The sequence below is a fragment of the Rana temporaria genome, chromosome 13 (assembly GCF_905171775.1).
Source record: "Rana temporaria chromosome 13, aRanTem1.1, whole genome shotgun sequence".
Taxonomy (NCBI): domain Eukaryota; kingdom Metazoa; phylum Chordata; class Amphibia; order Anura; family Ranidae; genus Rana; species Rana temporaria.
The window spans coordinates 57,724,106-57,748,446 of NC_053501.1; the positions used below are offsets into that span (position 1 = coordinate 57,724,106).

Sequence of the window (24,341 nt, forward strand, 5' to 3'; positions counted from 1 at the left end):
CACTGTGATTGACAGCAGGGCCAGACAATGGCTGCGCTGCTATCAATCCGTCCAGCCTAGCCAATCAATGGCCAGGCTGTGAACCGAAGACGATCACATGGACGCGCGCGGGACTTTCGAGGGGTCAGGTAAGTAAAACAGGGGTTCGGGGACGCGGTACCGTCGGATGTTTTTTCACCTTAATGCATAGGATGCATTAAGGTGAAAAAACATTTACCTTTACAACCCCTTTAAGGAGAACAGCATACTTTGACAAAAGACTAAAACAGCCACCCCATCTAAGGACCATAAAGCAATATATCACCTTTTTGTTTTTGGATTTAGATATGTGATAACACACATTTCTTTTAAACCTGACAGGGTCATTTTCAGGAATGTAAAACTGCATTTATGGAATGCTGAAAGGAGATTGGGGGATAGTGGTTGGGAGGCCACTTAACATGCCTTAAGCTTTTTCATTGAAACAAAAAAAAAAAGGATTGCAGCAACAAAGTGCATACCTGCAGCAGCCTTCAAAACACTTCTGTCATGGATGAATTTCAGGCCATTCTGACAAAGATCCAACACTTCGGGGTGGTGTTAAGCTTGCCTCTAGGCACTGCCATCCATACATTCATACTGGCCCATGACTAATTGGCAGTTTCACAGGTCAATAGAAATATGCAGGAGACAGGAAGGGGCTGGTAGGCTTAGGTTCTTCTGAAAAGACAGGTGTGCCCCCCCACCCCTCCCCACTCCCAGATGCCTAGAACTTCTGGGTTTAATGTCAGTATGGTGTCAGGTGCAAGGAGAAAGGGAGATCAGGGACTCTGTGACACCAGCACACACAGGGGCATAAGGAGGCTATTCAGTGCCCTATGTATATCTCCATAATCTGATCCTGTAACCCTCCAGTATATTACTGCTGATTAGTGTTGAGCAGAATATGCCATATTCGATTTCGCGATATATCTCGAATATATATTCGAATATTCGAGATATATTCGCTAAATTCGAATATTCGTGATATTTTATCGAAATTAATTGAATGCGATTTTTCGCTATTGCGAATGCGAAAATAATTGCGATTTTTTAATAACTGCGGTAGGAGCGCTCTGATTGGCTTAGAATATTCGTGATATTTTATCGAAATATCGCAACATGCGAATGCGATATTTATTGCGCAATTTCGAGATATGCTGGAGGAGCGCTCTGATTGGCTCAGAATATTCGTGATATTTTATCGAAATATCGCAACATGCGAATGCGATATTTATTGCGCAATTTCGAGATATGCTGGAGGAGCGCTCTGATTGGCTCAGAATATTCGTGATATTTTATCGAAATATCGCAACATGCGAATGCGATATTTATTGCGCAATTTCGAGATATGCTGGAGGAGCGCTCTGATTGGCTCAGAATATTCGTGATATTTTATCGAAATATCGCAACATGCGAATGCGATATTTATTGCGCAATTTCGAGATATGCTGGAGGAGCGCTCTGATTGGCTCAGAATATTCCAGATATTTTATCGAAATATCGCAACATGCGAATGCGAAATTTATTGCAGATATTTCGAAAACTGCTGTAGCAGCACTCTGAAATCGAATATGTATGATATTTTAACCAAAATACATATTGCGATTGCGATTTTTCGATCGCGCATGCGCAATTGCGCGAACAACACGCGACCATTTCCTGGAGCCTTGCCAGTTTCCAACTTATGATCGCAGCGCAATCACACAGCAACATGGTTGGAAGCAATTTCACTAAGTCTGAGGAAAAGTTGCTGATTTGTGTAAGTATTTTGACCACTGTTATTTCATCATCTTCAACTGCATTTTAGTCTAGTTTAAAAGTTAGTATATATGATCAGATATTAGTATTTCACAAAAAATGTGTCTCCTGCTTTTACAAAACTACAAGTCCCAGCATGCCTGGACAGCTGCAGACACCCTGGTTGGCAAATGTGTATTTAGGCACTTTTCCTTGTTATTTAGCATAATGAATTTAACATTTTATTGGACATAGGACGTATGCGAACGTCCTGACTTCAGTGTCCTCAAGGCCCAAGGACGTTCGAATACATATTGCCCTTTAGATGTTGCAGAACTACAACTTCCAGCATGCCTGGGAATGCTGGCACTTCTAGTATTGTAAGTTCTGCAGGCCCACATTTTTCAGGCCTTTATGCACGGGTCTCTAAACTGTGGCACCCTAGATGCAGCAAAAGTAAAATTCTTAGCATGCACTGACAGACCGTGGCTGATGGGAGTAGTAGTTTTGCAACAGCTGGAGGTGGACTGGTCTTGAAACCCAGAGTTAGGTAACAAACCCGTAGTGTTTTGCAACCATTCTGCCTCCAGCTGGTTATTTTCTGTTGAAAAGCCTGTGGCGTGCAAAACACAACCCAAAAACTCCACCCGGTGCAAGGAAAAATTTGCACACACCTAAAGAGTGACATCACAAAAAACTGCGACGGTTGCATACGTCAGTGGTCCTCCGAAAAGGTCCCGTCTCTGACCCCCCGGGGCGTTAGGCTCCTGACAGGGAAAAGAGTTACTGTGGTCCATACAGCCGAAGCCATATGGACCCATCTCGGTCCAAGCAGCGCAATCAACACGCGAACAACACGCGACCATTTCCTGGACCCTTGCCAGTTTCCAACTTTATGATCGCAATGCAATCGCAGAGCAAGATGGTTGGAAGTAATTTCACTGTATCTGAGGAAAAGTTGCTGATTTGTGTAAGTATTTTGACCACTGTTATTTCATTATCTTCAACTGCATTTTAGTCTAGTTTAAAAGTTAGTATATATTCATAATTATGCAAATGATAATGGCTGCTATATTTATGTAAAAAAGGTGGCGACCGAAATGGCAGTATATAAAATCTGTCATGTTACCCCTGTCATTGATTAATAAGGCGAGAATGCTTCCAATTGTTGAATAGCATACATTTATGTCATATATCCATAAGGCTGTCAACAAAAGTATTACAATATACTTTGTTCTTCATCTTGCAGAAGTTCCTGGAAACAGGATACGATGAGCTGCGGAGGCAGCAAGAAAAACAGGGAGTTATAAGCTCCCTGATTGAGGAACTAGGCGAAGAACACACTCGCATGGCGATCCTCAAAAAGTGGTCCGACCTGAAGAGGCGCCAGATGAACCGGGTCAGGCGTATCCGGAATAAATATCATCCTGGTAAGTTATTGGTCACAGTTATGTTTTTTTTTCCCTAAAGTGTATTTTGTGCGTGTACTCGAGAGAGGAGCCGGACTGCAGGAGTTGGGAGTAGGCAGGCCTCCCCCAGAGGTAATCTGCCACCTTTCTCCATGCCCCGGGTGGCAATGGCGGGTGTGAGGGGGTCCTCCCACACAGACCGTCCTACCTGCTCCGCTTCGAAGCCCCACGGGGCAGAGGGACTCCCTATAAGGGAGTGAGAGGATTTGCCCGCTCAACCAGCCCCGTTAGTCCTTCGCCTCTCTTTTTAGAGACCGCATGGTCAGAGTGCGTGCATGTTAACCCAATTGCGAGTGCGTGTGTAAGTGTGGTGGTTTTTGTGGGAGGGAGGTGGGCATACTAAGCGCAGGCTTACCTCGCATAGCACACCCACCGGGGGCCGAGCTGAGACCACCAAACTCAATTCACATGTAGCCGAGAGCGGGATCCGAACCCCTAGCTGCAGAGGTGAATGGCTTGTCAGCGCAGTGGCAATCGCGTTGAGCCAGCCCGGGTCCCTTGGGGACAGTTATGTAAGGTCATATGTAATTAATGTAAGGTCAGATGTTGTTAACCAAGACGCCATGTTGTTGTAACATATATCACCACCAGCCAAGGTATTCATAGTACTGTTGGAAAAAAACATGGGACAGCAGACAGGAACACAGAAGTTATGTGGGAACATACTTTTCCCATTGCTTTGCATGGGACTTTAAACAAAAAGCCCGACCCTCACCAATGGGGTTAGTTAAGGGATAAATTAACGATCCTATACTTTAAGTGGATGTATAGATAACATGTGACCAAGTGTTATCGAAATATCTACAGCTGTTATGAAATAACATGTATTTCCCATAGAGTTGAATGGGACTTTAAAGAAAAACCCTGACCAAGGCAAATGGGGGTGGGTATGGGTTAAACCACCAATCCTATATTTGTGGCTGACATATAAGTAACCTGTGTGCCAAGTTTCATGTAAATATCTTTAGCCGTTTGGACGTGATGGTGGAACATACATACATACATGCACACACACGTTGAGTTTTATATATATAGATTCCCACTAAATTCCTGTGTTAGGCGTGGGGTTGTTATAGTAATCCTGTGTACTCCATCAAGTACTTTTTTTTAACATGAGATCGTCTGAACAAAACAAAGGAGACAAAAACAGCTCATTTTACCATGGTGGCAGCCCAGCTCACGCTCAGTCCCCTGTAGTGCCCACAAGACCCTTTAATATAACATTGTCCCATTGGTTAACTGTCTATATAAATTAATTTGTATTCATATACAATACAGTAGAGTACACAGAATTTGCATACGTCATTAGAAAACATTTTTATAATATATGAACATTGTGTTATTATAGGAGCTCCGCTACCAACTGTGCGCCCCAAGCGCACAAGGCGACAGGCCGCAGAGGAGGAGCAGGAGGAGGATGTGGAAGAGGAGGAGAGGGATGAGGAGGAGCAGCCAGGGCCATCCACATCACCACCCCCAGTTCCTGTGGAGGAGCAAGAGGAGGAGCTGCACCCCCCCCCCCGAAACTTCTGGTGGAGTAGTGGGTGACGAGGAAGAGGAGCAGGATGAGACGGTTAATTATACCGTCAATCAGGAGGGTAAATATGTGCACATATATTAATAAAATTTCAACAATAAAATGTAGCTCTAAAAATGGACAGCATTTAAAGCAGGGCTGTGGAGTCGGTAGATACATTTTTCGACTCCGACTCCTCAGTTTTATGTACTTCAGACTCCGACTCCCCGACTCCCCGACTCCCCGACTCCGACTCCTCTGTATTAATATGCGAATGTATTTTATAGATTCCTTGAGGGAAAGAAACGCAAACTACCACAGGACTACTGGCTGGGAAGCCAACAGTCTACTGTATTGCACAGTTTAAGCAAAAGACAAACACAATGAAAACAATCAAGTGACTGGATAGTAGCAGCAGGCTTAAACATCAGGAACATGATCTTTAACAGTTCAAAAATACAGACCACATTATTTGGCTGTTTTAGAACCAAAACAAAGCTTATCTATAATGAACCCAAAAAAAAAATATGAAAAACCTAGAAATGGTTTATATTAATCTTGAAATGTAGTTCTAGGCTTAGCAAATGCAAATAAATGCAATGTAGAGTTCTAAGGAAGAGAATTGCCTCTGCCAGATCCTCTTTCATAGAGTCTCTTAAGTCAGACTTTATTATTTTTATGGCTGAAAATAATCTTTCGTAACGGTCTTTGAAATCCAAATGTTTTTTTCTTATATCCTAACAGTTCTAAAAAAGCTAGAGGTGAAACAAGCTGCCATGAAAAACCTGACGAAGAGAGTAATGGCAAATGAGCAGCAGATACTGTTTTTGATGCGCCAAAATCAACAACTGGTGCAACAACTGGCGAAAAACATGGATGAGGTGACAGAGCTTCAGAAGTTAATGTCCTAATTTTTTTTTTTTTTTTTTTAATAAAAAATGTTATATTTTGCAAAGGTTTCATTTCTTATTGAAATTGTTAGTTTTTTAAACACATCTAACTTCACATCTAACACATCAACATCAACATCAACATCAACACATCTAGCTTAATAATAACCGAAAACATTTTATACTATTACTAGCTGAATACCCGGCGTTGCCCGGTCTTCCTATCTTAACCTTTTGGGGAGGAAAATCATAGTAATATAAATATACCCATCTTTTATATAAGGGTGTTGGTAAGGGTTAATTTAACTGTTATATATTTTTATTTGGCATATAAGTAATATGTATAGCGGGTATTATTGAAATATCTCCAGGCGTACAGAAGTTATGTGGGAACATACATTTTCCATTGATTTGCATGGGACTTTAAAGGAAAACCCCGACCCTCACAAATGGGGGTAGTTAAGGGATAAATTAACTATCAGTGGTATCAGTGAACAGCAGTGGTAATAGGAGTATATATAGAGTGGGAATTAACTTTTTACATAGGTGTCTTGACTGAGCAGCAGCAGCAGTAGTAGTAGTAGTAGTAGATACAGAGTCATATCACTTGGGCAGGAGGTGCCATGATGAACAGCAGTGGTAATAGGAGTATATAGAGTGGGAAATTACTTTTGACATAGTTGTCTTGACTGAGCAGCAGCAGCAGCAGCAGCAGCAGTAGTAGTATTAGCAGTAGTAGTTGATACAGAGTCATATCACTTGGGCAGGAGTTGCCATGATGAACAGCAGTAGGAATAAGAGTATATAGAGTGTGAAACAACTGCTGACATAGGTGTATTGACTGGGCGGCAGCAGCAACAGCAGAAGCAGCAGTAGTAGTATTAACAGTAGTAGTTGATACAGAGTCATATCACATGGGCAGGAGTTGCCATGATGTACAGCAGTCTTAATAAGAGTATATAGAGTGTGAAATAACTGCTGACATAGGTGTATTGACTGGGCGGCAGCAGCAGCAGAAGCAGCAGTAGTAGTATTAACAGTAGTAGTTGATACAGAGTCATATCACATGGGCAGGAGTTGCCATGATGTACAGCAGTCTTAATAAGAGTATATAGAGTGTGAAATAACTGCTGACATAGGTGTATTGACTGGGCGGCAGCAGCAGCAGAAGCAGCAGTAGTAGTATTAACAGTAGTAGTTGATACAGAGTCATATCACATGGGCAGGAGTTGCCATGATGTACAGCAGTCTTAATAAGAGTATATAGAGTGTGAAATAACTGCTGACATAGGTGTATTGACTGGGCGGCAGCAGCAGCAGAAGCAGCAGTAGTAGTATTAACAGTAGTAGTTGATACAGAGTCATATCACATGGGCAGGAGGTGCCATGATGAACAGCAGTAGGAATAAGAGTATATAGAGTGTTAAACAACTGCTGACATAGGTGTATTGACTGGGCGGCAGCAGCAGCTGAAGCAGCAGTAGTAGTATTAACAGTAGTAGTTGATACAGAGTCATATCACATGGGCAGGAGTTGCCATGATGTACAGCAGTCTTAATAAGAGTATATAGGGTGTGAAATAACTGCTGACATAATTGTCTTGACTGATCCAAAGGAGTCATGGGAGAAAATCATGTGGTCAGATGAGACTATAATATAATTTTTTGATCATAATTTCACTAACCGTGTTCGGAGGAAGAATAATGATGAGTACCATGCCAAGAACGCCATCCCTAATGTGAAGCATGGGGGTGGTAGCATCATGCTTTGGTGGTGTTTTTCTGCACATGGGACAGGGTGACTGTACTGTATTAAGGAGAGGATGACCGGGGCCATGTATTGCAAGATTTTGGGCAACAACCTCCTTCCCTGAGTTAGAGCTTTGAAGATGGGTCGAGGCTGGGTCTTCCAACATGAGAATGACCCAAAGCACACAGCCAGGATAACCAAGGATTGGCTCTGTAAGGAGCATATCAAGGTTCTGGCGTGGCCTAGCCAGTCTCCAGACCTAAACCCAATAGAGAATATTTGGAGGGAGCTCAAACTCCGTGTTTCTCAGCGATAGCCCAGAAACATGACTGATGTAGAGAAGATCTGTGTGGAGGAGTGGGCCAAAATCCCTCCTCCAGTGTGTGCAAAGTTGGTGTAAAACTACAAGAAATGTTTGACCGCTGTAATTGCAAAGAAAGCCTACTGTACCAAATATTAACATTGATTTTCTCTGATGTTGAAATAGTTATATTCAGCACTGTAAATACATCAGGTCCGGGGCTTCATCAGGGAATGCATGGCAAGGGACCCTTCAGCGCCCTGAACCGACGACGGGTGCCAGAAAGTCACCGCCGATCCAGGACTCATTCATCTTTATGAATGTGAGTCTGTCCACGGAGTCTGTGGCCAGACGGGTCCTCTTGTCCGTGACCACCCCACCTGCCGCGCTGAATGTCCGCTCAGATAGTACGCTGGAGGGGGGGCAAGACAATAACTCCAGCGCATACTGAGCGAGCTCGCGGCAGGTGTCCAATCTGGCAACCCAGTACTCCATGGGGTCGTCGGTGCTCATACTGTCAGAAGCACCGACGGACGCCATGTAGTCTGCCACCATGTGGGCCAGCCGCTGGTGGTGACTGCTGCTGCTGCTGCTGGTGGTGGTACTGGGTCGCTCGGTTTGGAAGAACATCCTCATCTCTTCCATTAGGTCCCCTGCTCGGCTGCAGCTGGGTGCAGCCACCTGCTGGGTGAGATGAGGGGGGACAACTGGAGGCCGGGGAGTTGCCTGCTCCAACCGTCTGACAATGGCTGCCTGCAGTTCCTCCATCCGGTGCTGCCTCCGGCTGGCTGGGATGAACTGCTCCAGTTTCCCCTTGCACCTGGGATCCAAAAGGGTGGCCATCCAGAAATCATCCCTCGTCTTGATGGTCTTAACCCGGGGGTCCCTCCTGAGGCATCTCAGCATGTGGGCAGCCATGGGGAAGAGCACAGCCCGCTGTGACTCCTCAATGCTGGCCAGGTGAATGAGGTGCGACTCTTCATCCCTGAGGCGCTGCTGGTCAAACTCAGACATGCCCAACCCCCGGACTATCGGTGCCCCCAACACCGGCTCTCCCTCCTGACCAGGCCCTGACTCCGGGACGACACCAGCAACCACCTCCTCCTCCTCTTCATCATCATCCTCCTCCTCCTCCTCCTCCTCCTGGTCCTGGCCCTGGTCTCGGTGGAGCATTGCTGACTCCTCCTGCTCCACCAAGGCACTCTCCCCAGCCTCGAGCAGGCGATCTAGTGTCCTCTCCAGCATGAACAGTATTGGCAGCACGCTATTGAGGCCAATTTGCTCACTGCTGACCATCTTGGTCGCCTGCTCGAAGGAGGACAACACTTGGCAGACCTGGTTTATCTGCCCCCACTGCGCACAGGCGATGAAAGGGAGTTGTGGTGAAGCCCTCTCAGTGCCTAGTTCCATCAGGTACTCCCTCACCGCCCTTTGCTGCTCCCACAACCTCTTCAGCATGTGGAGGGTGGAGTTCCACTGCGTCACACTGTCCACAATCAGCCTGTGAAGGGGCAGATTGTACTTCCGCTGCAATTTGGACAGGGACGCGGTAGCGGTTGGGGAGCGCCTGAAGTGGCTGGCAATCCTACGCGCCTTTGCCACAATGTCACTCAACCCTGGATAAGTGCGCAGGAACTTCTGCACCACCAGGTTGAGGACATGTGCCAGACAGGGCACGTGCGTCAGACTGCCAGCATGGAGGGCGGCGAGTAGGTTGCTGCCGTTATCGCAGACAACCATACCTGGCTGGAGCCTTCGGGGTGTCAGCCACTTCTGGACCTGAGCTTGAAGTGCTTTCAGCACTTCTTCTGCAGTGTGTCTCCGGTCCCCTAAACTAACAAGCTGGAGCACGGCCTGACAGCGCACGTGCCCCACACTTGAGTAGCTACGGGGGCGCTTGCTGGGAGGCTCAGCAGCTGCGGAGACAGTGGCTTGAGGGAGACCAGCAGTTCTCCCCTGGACACCCCGGGGCGGCACCACAAGATCGGTTGCCGACGATCCCTCACCGACGCCTCGGAGGGAAACCCAATGGGCCGTGAAGCTGATGTAGCGTCCCTGCCCATGCCTGCTGGTCCAGCCATCCATTGTCAGATGAACCCTGTCGCTGACAGCGTGATCCAGCGACAGGGTTACATTCTGCACAATGTGCTGGTGTAGGGCAGGGACACCAGTCCTGGCAAAGAAATGGCGGCTGGGGACACGCCATTGGGGTTGGGCCTGCTCCAACATCTGCCTGAAGGGGTTGCTGTCAACTATGTTGAAGGGCAGCAGATGTTGGGCAATAACCCTTGCCAGGAGCCCATTGAGGGAACGCACACGTCGGTCTCCAGGGGGGAAGGGAGTGGTGCGGTCAAAGGCGTCTGAAATCGACGCCTGGCGCCGGACGGCAGTGCGGGACACAGACGTGGAGGGTGCTGTGGAAGTAGAGGTCTGGCTGCCGGTACCAGTACCTCTACTAGAGGGAGCGGGGGGGCATGACCTGCTGGAAACAGATGAAGATGTGGCAGGGGCTGCTGTACCCTGCTCACTTGTGGTGGTGGCGCTGCTACCACCACCACGCTTCATCTCGTCATACAACGCCCAGTGGTTTATCCTCAGGTGCTGGTTCAGGGCTGTGGTACCCACCCGAGCCAAACACTTCCCTCTCTTCACCCTCACTTTACAAATCCGGCAGATGGCCACGGTAGGGTTGTCTGCCACCAGGGTAAAGAAATTCCAGACAGGTGACTTCAGCACCGCCCTCCTGTCAGATGGGGTGACGCTTACTTGCACCTGCTGGGATTCGGTGCGCACAGGTGGAGCTGCATGCTGCTGCTGCTGCTGCTCCTCCTCCTGACACCTCCTGCTGCCATCACCAGTGGAGACCCTGACGATGGTCTCCCTGGTGGTGACCTGGCGCACCGTTTCACCAGGGTGCCTACCTTCCCCGTCGTCACTGACGTAGTGAGCCGACGCGTCAGATGGCAACCATGATGGGTCACCCTCTTCGCCCCCAGAGATGTCAGACCAAGGGCTGAGATGTGTTGGTCTGAGGGAACCACGTGACATGGAGCCTCTAGCCTGGCTCCGCTGTCCCCTCACCCACGCCTGGGTCTGACTAGGTGCTGCTGTTTCCTGCACCAAAACAGCAGCACCAGTTTGAAGGGATGTCTCTGGGATACTGCCAGCAGGTATCCCATCCTCCTCATCCATCCCTTCAAAAAGGTCCTGACCATCAGGACAGAGCTGGAGGTCTGCCTGATGCATGGCCTCCCCCAAGAGATCCCTCTCACTGTCGCTGTCGAACAGTAAGATGCTGGACTCTTGGGGGCTGGGGGGGGGTAGTACAGGCAACGGTGTAATGGTGGTACTACTGTGAGTCGGGACCGACGACTCAGTGGCACTGCTGTGCCCCATGTAGTCCACCACTACTTGAGCCTGAGATGGCAATATCGGGCGGCTGCCCGATGGGAAGAACTCCCGGATCAGGCGTACTCCCCTTGCACCCGATCCTCTACCACTAGTAGGGGCACGAGAGGTACCCCGTGCTGGCAGCGATCCAGCACTGGGAGTAACTCCCCTACCCCTACTGCCACGGCCACGGATGCCGCTCATAATTGCTGATATGTGTGTGGGGGGGTTAAACTTTATTGGGGGGGGGGAAATGTGAACAAAATGTGTTTTTGTGTATTTTTTACAAGACAGGCACGCAGACAAAGACGTACACAGACAGCTACTAAACTATAAGAAAAGTAGTACACCAGACAAGGACTACAAAATTAAAGAAAAAAAAAAAAGCACTAAACAAACACTAACTTTTTTTTTTTTTTTTTTTTTTTAAACACAAAACACAGACACTAAACACACACTAAGCTAAGCTAGATGAAATAAATGTACACTAACAGTGTGTACACTTACTACACAAAATTTAACTAAACTGAACACAAAACTTAGCTTTTATAAAAGCTCTTTAGGGAAAACTAAACAAAATTTGAACTGAGATGCCTATCAAATATCACTGAACAGCGAACCTGCAAGATCTAACAGTAACACAAGATGAACAAAACTTAGCTTTTAGAAAAGCTCTTTTATAAAGCTCAGCAAAATGTGTTCTGAAATCTCTTGCAAATATAACTGAACAGGGAGGATTGCAGGATCAAACAGTAACACAAATGAAAAAAACAGCACAAAACAGCACAAAACGTAGCTTTGAAAAAAGCTCTTGGGTCTATTGCTTTGAAAAAAGCAGTTGATATACTGGAAAAGATCCACTGGAATCACTAAATAGCAATGCTGGTGATGATCTAAATCAATCAAGAACAAAGACACAGGAAACCAGGAAACCAGGAAACCAGGAACACAGAAACAGCCTCCACACTCTATAGCAAGCTTCTGAATCTGCAATGAAATGGTGCTGGGAGTGAGCTTATATAATGTCCATGCAGGCAGGTTCCTATTGGTTGCTAACCTGTGACGAGTGTGGAAGGAGAACTCTGATTGGCTCTGATGCAAAAGGGCGGAGCAAATAATCGCGCAATATTCCTATTGCCGAATATTCGCATTGCGAATATTCGGCAATATAAAATGATCGCTTCAGCTACTCGGCCCAATGGCTCTAATCATACCAGCAATGCTTTCAGACGTCTATGGAGATCACTAGGATGTGATCTGTTTTAAAAATGAAACTGTAAAAATCGCTCTGATGCGGAAGATCGGGGCGAGGAAAATAATCGCGCGATATTGCGTTTGCCGAATAATCGCATTGCGATCTTTCTGGAAAATTCAATGAACGCTTCAGCTACTCGGCCCAGGGTCTCTAATGATACCAGCAATGCTTTTAGACGTCGATGGAGATATCTAGGATGTGATCTGATTAAAAAAAAAAATTGTAAAAAATCGAATATTCGGAATTGCGAATATTCACCGCGAATTTCGAAATATAGCGCGATTTCTCGAATATGCTATATTCGAGTCGAATATTCGCAATGCGAATATTCGTGAGCAACACTACTGCTGATACAGCTATAAACGTAAAAATCTAAATTGTACACACACACACACACACATATATATAAATATATATATATATATATATATATATATATATATATATATATATATATATATATATATATATATATATATATATACATACATACACACCCATACACAGATGACACAACTGCAGACTCTCAATTAGGAAACAAGTTTCTTAATCACAGTTGGCATACTTCTGCACTATTTTAAATTGCCACATATTTGTAATTACTTATTATCCTGACACAAATTTAGCTTTTGTAATTAGCTTGGGAATTTTGGGACAATAATGTTTGCGTGCGCTAATATATTGATTTTATAAACATTTGTGTAACTCAAGTGTCGTACAAAAATCATCAATTTACCATTTTTTTTAAAATGTCAAGGTCCTCCGCTTTAAGAAAATGTAGGCTTTGGGGATACTTCAGGAACCTTCAAGTCCGAAAAAAAAAGAAGCAAAGCAATCTGGGGTGCAAAATGAAAAAGCAGTGCTGGCAGCACAAGGGTTAACATTTGATTTATGGTCTTCCCCGGTGATTTTTTATTTTTTTCCTAGCACTGTATAATTGCTCCAAAAGAACTTTGAGAAAAGTGTAATGCAATGCACTACATGATCCCCTGCTGGAAGAGATAACAGGAAGATGATTAAAGATTTCAGGGATTTAGGCGGCCCACGTGCAGTCTGAGCGGAGTCTGGGGAGCGAGGGGGGATGGAGCCACCAGACAAGGCCTTGGTAAGGGAAACCTGCTTCTTGCATTAACCAGATCAGTACATCTACTGATGGGAAAGGCAGGATGAATCCCAGCTGGTAAAAGCAGTCACTCCGACAAGGCTGAAAAAGGCACGCTTTATACAGAGGCTGGGCTAATCAATATGTCCTAGTACATCGACAACACGACTGGGCAGTGTGGAAGAAAGAAGAATGTTTTTACCTCCCTGATTATATATAAAGACATGAATATTTTGAAAACAATACTTATAATTATTAGTAAAAATATCATTATAATAATAAACATATTGTTGTAAATAAAATGACACTAGGCACTGCCATCCATATATTTATCTGGCCCAAGACTCTGGTCCGGCCGCACCTAGAGTATGCTGTCCAGTTCTGGCCACCAGTCCTCAGGAAGGATGTACTGGAAATGGAGGGACTACAAAAAAGGGCAACAAAGCTAATAAAGAGTCATGAGGATATTAGTTATGAGGAAAGGTTGCGAGCACTGAACTTATTCTCTCTGGAGAAGAGACGCTTGAGAGGGGATATGATTTCAATTTGCAAATACCGTACTGGTGACCCCACAATAGGGATAAAACTTTTTCGCGGAAGGGAGTTTAACAAGACACGTGGCCACTCATTAAAATTAGAAGAAAAGAGGTTTAACCTTAAACTACGCAGAGGGTTCTTTACTGTAAGAGCAGCAAGGATACAGAATTCCCTTCCACAGGCGGTGGTCTCAGCGGGGGGCATCAATGGTTTCAGGAAACTATTAGAGAAGCACCTGAAGGACCACAACATACAGGGATATACAAGTTAATACTGAAGTATAATCACACACAGGTTGGACTTGATTGACTTGTGTCTTTTTTCAACCTAACCTACTATGTAACTAATGACTCGTTCACACCAGCCGCTGTATTGCAACGTGGCGGCTGGTGTGCGGTGTGGTGGGGCCGATATCAGCACAGTTTTTAGTTTATTGAGATGCCAGACAGACATCCCACTAAGTTCTATTGCTGGCCGCTGCACTAAGCTGAAAAAAAGTACTGCATGCAGTACTTTTTTTCACCACACCCTGCCCACACAGAACCGCAACACAGTGGTCTGAACCGGGCACAGAGGAGACAAGCCATTTTGCCTTGTTCATGCAGTGGGACTGCACTGGAACAGCCGCTCACTGCAGTCTTTGCATGTGTTATGAACATACCCTTAACAATATCCTTATTTTCAAAAAAGAATTCTTACACAACCGCTACTTAAAGCCCATGTCTTGCTGTTTCTCCCAAAATATACTGATCAGCCATAAAAATATGACCACTGACAGGTAAAGTGAATACAATTTATCATCTCATTACAATATACTGTATATTAAGAAGCAAGTGAACATGTCCCTGAATCTGAAGTGTTGTAAGCAGAAAAAATGGGAAAGAGTTGAGTGACTTTGACTAGGGCCAAATTGTAATGGCTAGACGACAAGGTCAGAGCATCTGCAAAATTGCAGCCCTTGTGGGATGTTCCCGGTCTGCAGTGGTCAGGACCTACCAAAAGTGGTCCAAGGAAGGAAAACCGGTGAACCAGCAACAGGGTCATGGACATCCAAGGCGCATGTGGGGGGCAAAGGCCGGCCCGTGTATTCTGAACAAACAGAAGGGCTAGTGTAGCTTAAATTGCTGAATCAATGGTTCGGATGGAAATGTGTCAAAACACTCAGTGCATTGCATTCTGTTGTGTATCGGGCTGCATAGACGCAGACTGGTCAGGAAACCCATGTCGACCCAGATCCACAGCTAAAAGCACATACAATGAGCATGTGAGCATCAGAACTGGACCACAGAGCAATGGAAGAAGGTGGCCTGGTCTAATGAATTCAAGAATGGTTTGAGGAAAACAACGAGTTTGAGGAATTGATTTGGCCTCTAAATTCTCCAGATCTCAGTTCAATTGAGCATCTGTAGGATGTGATGGATCCATGGCCACACCCTGCAACTTACAGGACTTAAAGTGGTTGTAAACCCACTTTTTGACTTTTACCTACAGGTAAGCCTATAATAAGGCTTACCTGTAGGTATAAAGAATATCTCCTAAACCTGCGGACCGTTTTCATCGGACATGTCCGCTGGGATCATTTGATCTGATGGCTATACACACCATCAGACCAAATTCCCCGCGGACAGACGACGCGGTGACGTGGCGGCGACGATGACGCGGCGACGTGCGCGAACCCGGAAGTTCAATGCTTCCATGCATGCGTCGAATCACTTCGACGTCATGCGCGGGTTCTCGGGCCAGTGGACATGTCCGATGAGTCGTACTGACCATCGGACATGTCCGACGGACAGGCTTCCAGCGGACATGTTTCTTAGCATGCTAAGAAACATTTGTCCACTGGAAACCTGTCAGCTATGCCGGAAAACTGTCCGGTCGGCCGCACACACGGTCGGACATGTCCGCGGAAACTGGTCCGACGGACCAGTTTCAGCGGACATGTTCGGTCGTGTGTACGAGGCCTAAAGGTATGGTGTGGTATCTGGCACCACACTATATATCTCTCTTCTCATACAAATTAAAAACATACAAACAATGCCGCTTATCCTGCCCTTTATTTCATCTCACCATTTTTGGATATTGCCTCCTTTCTCTGACAGAGACAGACACAATACAGAGAGTCTATTAACATCTATAGACCCGCAAGAATGTGAAAGTCACATCAAAAGGAGTGCTCATGAAAAGGTTCCAGTATTGATTCATAACATGTTCTTGTTAAAAAGTCCCTTGGATTTCCCTTCAAAGAACAGCCAGTGAACACCTCCATAGCCTAAAAGGTAAACATCAATATCTGAATCTAGCAGAGTGATCGCTAAAATAAGCCATAGCTGTTTGCAGCCTCAGATCACACAGTCTACGTCCCGGATCTCTTCAGCCCAGTAATACTTGGCTCCATCTCCCAAACATGACCAGCAAACCCCATTTGGCCCGGTGCCTGGATTTCACACGCCACCGGCTTCAACATGCCAGGAGTGAACTGATTCATGCAGAATCCTGTGGCTTTCATCCACTAACAGTCTGTCTCCTCCAGACTCATTATCCTATACCGACACACTGCACCGTCACCATGGAGACCAGAATCCTGCAACAGGCATGGTGACCAAGTGCAACAGGCACATGTTTTCAGAGCTGAAGTGTGGTGCACAATGCTGACAGCCATACAGGGCACTTATAAGGAACAGAAAGATGGATGACACCGGAGTCCTAGTATGTGTACACCAACACCTACCATAACAATGCTAACCACAGGATCAAGGCCATGTTTGGGATGTTTCTTTAAAAGGACCCTGGCACCAGATCTCTCTGGTTTATAAAAGCCCTTTCACAATGACAGCGTTGGGGACGTCGGCGGTATAAGCGCCGCTAGTTTTTGCTGCTTTTCGGCCGCTAGCGGGTTAACCAAAGGGTTAAAAGTACCCGCAGATCGCTGAAGCACTTTGCATGCACTTCCCATTGATTTCAATGGTCAGGGGCGCTTTAGGATCGCTTGCAGGACTTTTTTTGACGTCCTGCCAGCGCAGTGCCCCAGTGTGAAAGCACGCTTTCACACTGGAATTGCAGATGAGGCATTTTTCAGGCGCTTTACAGCGATTTAGCATTGCTGTACTACAAGTTTCATTTCTCTTCTACACACCTAGACAATTGTCATCTGCAAGTTATTAAGGAAACTGGATGTCCAAATGCAGAAAAGGGGAAACTACTAATGTCCCTGAACTGAAATTACAAGAATGTATGACTATAAAAAAAAATTCCGCTTGATGACTAAAGTTGTCTATAAATGATAGTTGTTTTTTTTCCCGCTCAGCCAGCGAAAACAAATGTAATTTTTCACTATTTTCACTGCCATCTTCTTCCCTCTAATTAGAACCCCCAAACATTATATATTTTTTTTATCCTAACACCCTAGAGAATAAAATGGCGATCGTTGCAATACTTTCTGTCATGCCGTATTTGCACAGCGGTCTTACAAGCGCACTTTTTTGGGGAAAAAATTACACTTTTTTTAATAAAAAAATAAGACAACGGTAAAGTTATCCTCATTTTTTTTAATATTATGAAAGATAATGTTATGCCGAGTAAATTCATACCCAACATGTCACGCTTTAAAATTGCGTCCGCTCGTGGAATGCAGACAAACTTTTACCCTTTAAAATCTTCATAGGCGACGTTTAAAAAAAATCTACAGGTTGCATGTTTTGAGTTACAGAGGAGGTCTAGGGCTAGAATTATTGCTCTTGATCTACCAATCGCGGTGATACCTCACATGTGTGGTTTGAACACCGTTTACATATGCGGGCGCTGCTCACGTATGTGTTCGTTTCTGCGCGCAAGCTCGTCGGGACGGGGTACGTTTTCTGGCTCCTAACTTTTTTAGCTGGCTCCTAGATTCCAAGAAAATTTGTCAACCCTGCCTTATCCTACATGCTCCAAAACAAACATTACTTTGCCCCAAATTAGTAAGTACTGGTTCACTTTAAAGAATATTTTTCACTGGGCCTCATCCATAAAGTTGTCTGAAGGAAAAAATGACCCCCTTTTCAAATTTCCAGTAAAGTATGAAAGAATCAATGAGTGCATTTCATTGCAACAATTGTTCCTTTATTCTATCCATTAGGATTTAAACATTGAGCACATGCAAATGCAGCTATAAAGCAGCACAAATGTATGCTTATCAGATACATAAGAACACAGATGTTTTAAAAAAAACGATAAAAAAGGATGGAAAGAACATGCAGCCTACATCACTGCAGAAGTAATCCTTCTGTTTAACAATGCTTGCAGGTTCACTCCATCATAATTATGTTTAAATCCCGAATCTAGCTGCTTTTCACAAATTACTTCACAAAACTGCAAATAGATTAAAAAAATGAAAAACAGAGCCGTGTATATCATCTGCTTCTTGTGGGAATAAATGAAAAGCCAACTGGATTAAAAACGGACATGATGTACTTATAAGGGGAAGAAAACACACGGGTAACGTCAATGTGGACAAACAGGAAAATAAAGGAAGAACTACACTGCACCACGTTTGGTGTTTCGCTTTTAGAAAGATAAAGTGGAAGAAAAATAGTGTGTTCAAGAGCAATGGGCCAGATTCACGTAGCCCGGACGCAACTTAACTTAACCGATTTAAGTTACACCGCCGCAATTTTTCCAAGTTAGTGCCCGATCCACAAAGCACTTACCTGGAAATTTGCGGCGGTGTATCCTAAATCCATCCGGCGCAAGGCGGGCCAATTCAAATGGGGCGAGTCCCATTTAAATTAGGCGCGCTCCCGCGCCGGACGTACTGCGCAAGCTCCGTCGGGTAAATTACCCTACGTGCATTGCGCTAAATGACGTCGCACCGACGTCATTTGCTTAGAAGTTAACGTAAATGGCGTCCAGCGCCATTCACGGACATCTTACACAAACAACGTTGATTTTTAAATTTCGACGCGGGAACGACGGCCATACTTAACATGGCTTAGGACAAATAGGGCTCAGCCCTAGTTTTACGTGGCGTAACTCGACGGAAACAACGTAGATTTAGATCGACGGGCCGTTCGGACGTTCGGGGATCGCCGTAAGTATTCATTTGCATATTCTACGCCGGTCGCAATGGCCTCGCCACCTAGCGGCCAGCCTAGAATTGCATCCTTAAGATCCGACAGTGTAATTCAATTACACCTGTCGGATCTTAGGGCTAGCTATGCGTAACTGATTCTATGAATCAATAGGCAAGTGTAAAGATTTGTGTGACTTTGAAAAGGGCCAAATTGTAACGGCTAGACGAATGAGTCAGAGCATCTCCAAAACCGTAGCTCTTGTAGGATGTTCTCGGTATGCAATTGTCAGGACCTACCAAAACTGGTCCAAGGTAGGAAAACCAACGAACCGGCCACAGTGTCATGGGCAAAGCTTATTGATGCACATAGAAAGGAAAGGCTAGACTGTGTAGTCCAATCCAATAGAAGAGCTGCTGCAGCTCATATTGCTGAAAAGGTTAATACTGGTTCAACAGAAAGGTGTCAGAACACACAATGAATCACATTTTTCTGTGTATAGAGCGGTGTAGCCAATCAGGATGCCCATACTGACCCATGTCCACAGCCAAAAGCGCCTACAATGGGCACGTGAGCAGCAGAACTGGACCATGGAGCAACGGAAGAAGGCAGCCTGGTCTTATGAATCGTGTTTTTATTTTACATCATGTGGATGGCCGGGTGCATAAGCATCGCTTACCTGGAAAAGAGACAGCATCGGGATGCATTATGGGAGAAAGGCGAGGCGATGGAGTGTGATGCTTTGTCTAGTGGAGTCCATGCCTTGATGGGTCAGGGATGTTTTAGTAGCAAAAGGGGGGGCCTACTCAATAATAAGTGGGTGGTCATAATGCTATGGCTGATTGGTGTATATTGCAGCTTACCAATCCCTTTTCCAGACTCTCTTTCCTTTATTTTTAGAGGAGACGTACAGTCAAAAATCGTTTGGCTGAACTTCTCCTGTGTATCACAGGAGTACAGTTTGTTCTGCACTCCTGTGACCCGTTTTCAGTAAACAGCGGGCTGAAGCCTGCTGTTGACTGATGTCACAGTGCTGGTCCAGGCTCGAGCAAGATCGCGACCATATGGTCGGCAATCCGCCCACATGTCTGGACCGGCACCTGGCTCAACCTCAGTATGCCGCCGAGAAACTGAGCTGGCTGCTCCCCACCCCTCCCCAGCCCAGTGCTCCAGTGAGCAATAGAGAGCAGAGAGCTGGTGACTTACAGTCATCGGCTCTCTGCTCAGGGAGCTGTGAGAACCGAGTGATTGGCTGTGTTTGATCACTCGGTTCACAGTGTTAAAGCTGGCGGGGTGTTCATGCCAGTAACACACTTGACTGCAGGAAGTACAAGCTAAATCCTCTATGTACAAGAATGTCAAGCCAGTAGGAGGTCTTCTTTAGTCCAGTATAGTTTGTAACAAAAAAATGTATAAACTTCTAACTAGAGGACAAGGATAGAATATGCATATACACAGGGGTGAGGGTATGGGTAAGGAAGAAGAAAGGACACCAGGAGCGTTGTACAACAGTGTGGCAGCTATAGGTGGTAGCACAAAGGACAAGCACATACATGAAGGATACAAAGTAAACAGCATGGAATTCTGAAATATCTCTCACCGTTTTGTCTCTGAGCCGTTCTCCATGGACAAGAAAATCTGAGCTGCCATTATCCTCAGGGTGGAGTGTCTTGTACACGGTGACACAGCTGAGTCCACCTCCTGCAAGTGGCAGCCACCCGCCACTTGAGTCATCCCGCGTCATCACCACAGCTCGCACGCGTGCATAACTATCACTGCAAAAGAAGGACAAATACATGTTGGTTGATTGTTGGTTGAGCTCCTTACTTGTTTGTTATAAAACAAACACTCATAAAAGCTAAAGACAGGATGTTTTTTTAAGAAGACACAGCTTAGGGCTGCTACACGCTTTCGCATTTCAAGACACACACTTTATTTTTAATGCATTCTAAAATTTATTTTAGATACATCTTTTCGGCAAAAGCAGATAATAGAATTAAATAGGAAATACAACACATATTTGTGTTTTTCATGTAGTTCAATTCAACTGTATGGTAGATGTTGTGCTACTTGCACAACTAAAAAAAAATCTGAATGAAAATGCACACGGCTCCTAACCAGAAATGTCTACCAGTATAATCATCATCAGAATTGTATTTTGCTATAAGGAAACAAATTGAAATCTATTTTATGCTCTTTGAAAATAAAAGTCACAACGAACCCACACACCCCAGGTCTTTTTTCCCCTCAAACTGGCTTCCCTGCTTTCTTACAAAATTTCTACCAAAATGTAATATATACTTCATTTGGAGGAAGCAATGCGATGGGTCAGGGGAAGAGATATGGGCCACTCCCAGCACCAGAGAACACAGATAAACTACTAAAGGATCTCACCCAATCCCAAATCACTAAGGCCCAGATTCTCATACATTCGCGCTGCTCCTGGGCTCCTGGGCGGCGGTGTAGCGTTAGATTGCTCGGCGCAAGCCCGCCCAATTCAAATGGGGCGGGCACCATTTAAATTAGGCGCGCTCCCGCGCCGAGCGTACTGCGCATGCTCCGTCAGGTAAATTACCCGACGTGCATTGCGCTAAATGACGTCGCCCCGACGTCATTTGCCTAGATGTATACGTAAATGGCGTCCAACGCCATTCACGGACGTCTTACGCAAACAACGTAATTTTTATTGAATTCGACGCGGGAACGACGGCCATAGTTAACATTGGTTGCGCCTGCTAATTAGCAGGGGCAACCTTACGCGTCGGGTACGCTACGCAAACGACGTTAATTCGCTGCGTCGACCTCGCGTATGTTCGGGAATCGCCGTACTTACCTCATTTGCATAGACGACGGGGAAAAGCGACGATGCGACACCTAGCGGCGGGAAAAAAAATTACTTTTAAGATCTGACAGCGTAACAGCCTTACGCTTGTCAGATCTAATGGGTACCTATGCGCAACTGATTCTGAGAATCAGTCGCATAGATACCCGGGGCCAGATGAGGTGTTACGACGGCGCTAATGGTGTTGCGCCGTCGTAACGCCTTTGAGAATCTGGCCCTAAGTTTGTACCTAAATACTTTGCTTCTGCAACTGAGAATAGGACTGCAGACCTGTCCCAAGGTATGCAAACTATGGTCTGCCCTTTTTATACCCAATCATGTTACTGACCTGTTACCAATTACCAAATTAGTTGTACAATGTTCCTCCAGCTCTTCCTTGTTTACTATCGCTAACTGTGCCAGCTTTTTGTTGCCCTGTTCCAACTTTTTTGAGGCATGTTGCTGCCAATAATTTCAAATTGACCTTAATTTTTATTTTATTTTTTAATGGTACGTCTTCTCAGGTTAAACATTTGATTTGTTTTCTATTGCAAATAAAATATGGGTTTAGGAGATTTGCAAATCATTGCATTCTGTTTTTATGTAGATTTTACACAGCGTTCCAGTGTTTTTGAAATTGGGGGTGTAGTTCTAAGGCCTCGTACACACCACCCAACATGTCCGATGAAAACGGTCCGCTGACCGTTTTCATCGGACATGTCCGCTGGGATCATTTGGTCTGATGTGTGTACACACCATCAGACCAAATTCCCCGCGGACAGAATATGCGGTGACGTGGCGGCGACGATGACGCCGTGACGTGCGCGCACCAGGAAGTTCATTGTTTCCACGCATGCGTCGAATCACTTCGAAGCATGCGTGGGATTTCGGGCCAGCGGACATGTCCGATGAGTCGTACTGACCATCGGACATGTCCGACGGACAGGCTTCCAGCGGACAAGTTTCTTAGCATGCTAAGAAACTTTTGTCTGCTGGAAACCTGTCCGCTAGGCCGGGAAACTGTTCGGTCGGCCCTACACACGACCGAACATGTCCGCGGAAACTGGTCCGACGGACCAGTTTCAGCGGACATGTTCGGTCGTGTGTACAAGGCATAAGAGTCAGAGGCTGCACAACATAGAATCATGTACAAAGATGCTACAGTAATGTTTGGGAATTATCTGAAAGGCTTGAAAAATCCAGCTGTAATTGACTATATAGATTTACATTAACCTGAACTTAAAGACCTTCTAATAACTTACCGGTAGTCCCTAGACTGTATTAGCACACCAATGAATGATATGACATGCTCCTTAAAACTGCCATTTAAACCCTATACACAGAAAGGGAATAATTTTGTACACAACACAACAATGTTTTAAATGCGTTTAGCCTTCAAAAAAGACCTTAGGAAAAAAAAAGAAACCTTAGAAACGGTTCCTTTAAAACAGCAATCTGTAGTGTGAGTGATTAGATAGATGTGCTACATGCTGAGCCATGGACATATAAGGAGTCGCTCGTTTCTATGGTAACCCATAGTTTCAATGCACATTGGGGCACCTGAAGATGCAAAATGCATGTAAACGTAGCTAGCGCCATGTGTGTGTCCTATTCCAGACACATTCAAGTGTAATTCTAGGAATGAAGGCAATCACTATGGCACAAATTGAATTAAGCCAGTACTGTAAGTGAGCCGAGACAGGCTTATATCCAACTGGTGGTTATACGGAGAAACCTCTTAGTAGTAATATTTTTTTTCATCAGGTTTTCTGTATGAGAGACAACAAGCAGCACACATTGGGGGCACAAAAATTGATTGCTCGGGACTCGTACACTACAGCAATGGCTGGATGAAAGCCCGGAGTCCTGAGCAGGTAGGCTGTGCTCCTTGTGTACCTTTTAGGACTCATTCAAATGGGTAACCTTGGGAAGTTAGGCTGCTGTGTTCAAAAGTGGCTATGGGCTCATACAAACTGGCCAAATAGCTGTGTCCAGAAATGTCACCCCTGGATGCAAACTACCTCTATTCAGGGTCAGTCAATGAGTACCTGTCATTGATTTGTACAAGCTTCTGGTCACAGCTGTTCCTGCCTGCCAGCAAAAGTCAATGATTTTCGTGAGCAGCCTTCCCAGAACGCCTGTCTGAACAAGATGGAGTATAGTGTCACAGCAAGTTACCCTTACATTTTTTTAGTTCCCTCACTGTTCTGTTCAATGTTTAGCCTGTAAGCACCAGTCTCAGTCAGCGTTCGTACAGGGCTGAAAACTCTCCATGTAACCTGTTCTGTCAAATTAAACATATGATCCCTGTACCCAGAAGTTTCAGGTATGTCTCTTGGCGCGGCTCTGTGGCTCACGCATGCGTTTGCAAATGCGAGCAGACAAAACCCCTGTTTTTAACGCATACTGTTAGACAGGTTAATTGGCTGTTCTGCGAGCTGGTCGGTAAGTAGGCTTGGTTTTTCCCTGGGCATTCCCCAGGTTTTGTTGATGTCTCTTTAAGGCCTC

At 45.3% G+C, this 24,341-nt stretch overlaps 1 protein-coding gene across 1 annotated transcript in view; it reads right to left on the reverse strand.

The window, feature by feature from the left end:
* The window catches only part of SPRED1 (sprouty related EVH1 domain containing 1), a 144,683-nt gene that overhangs the window by 53,766 nt on the left and 66,576 nt on the right, over positions 1-24,341 (reverse strand). Inside the window, exon 2 of the mRNA XM_040332864.1 lies at positions 20,613-20,787. Within this exon, the coding sequence (XP_040188798.1) occupies positions 20,613-20,787 (175 nt within the window). The remainder of the gene's footprint in view (positions 1-20,612; positions 20,788-24,341) is intronic.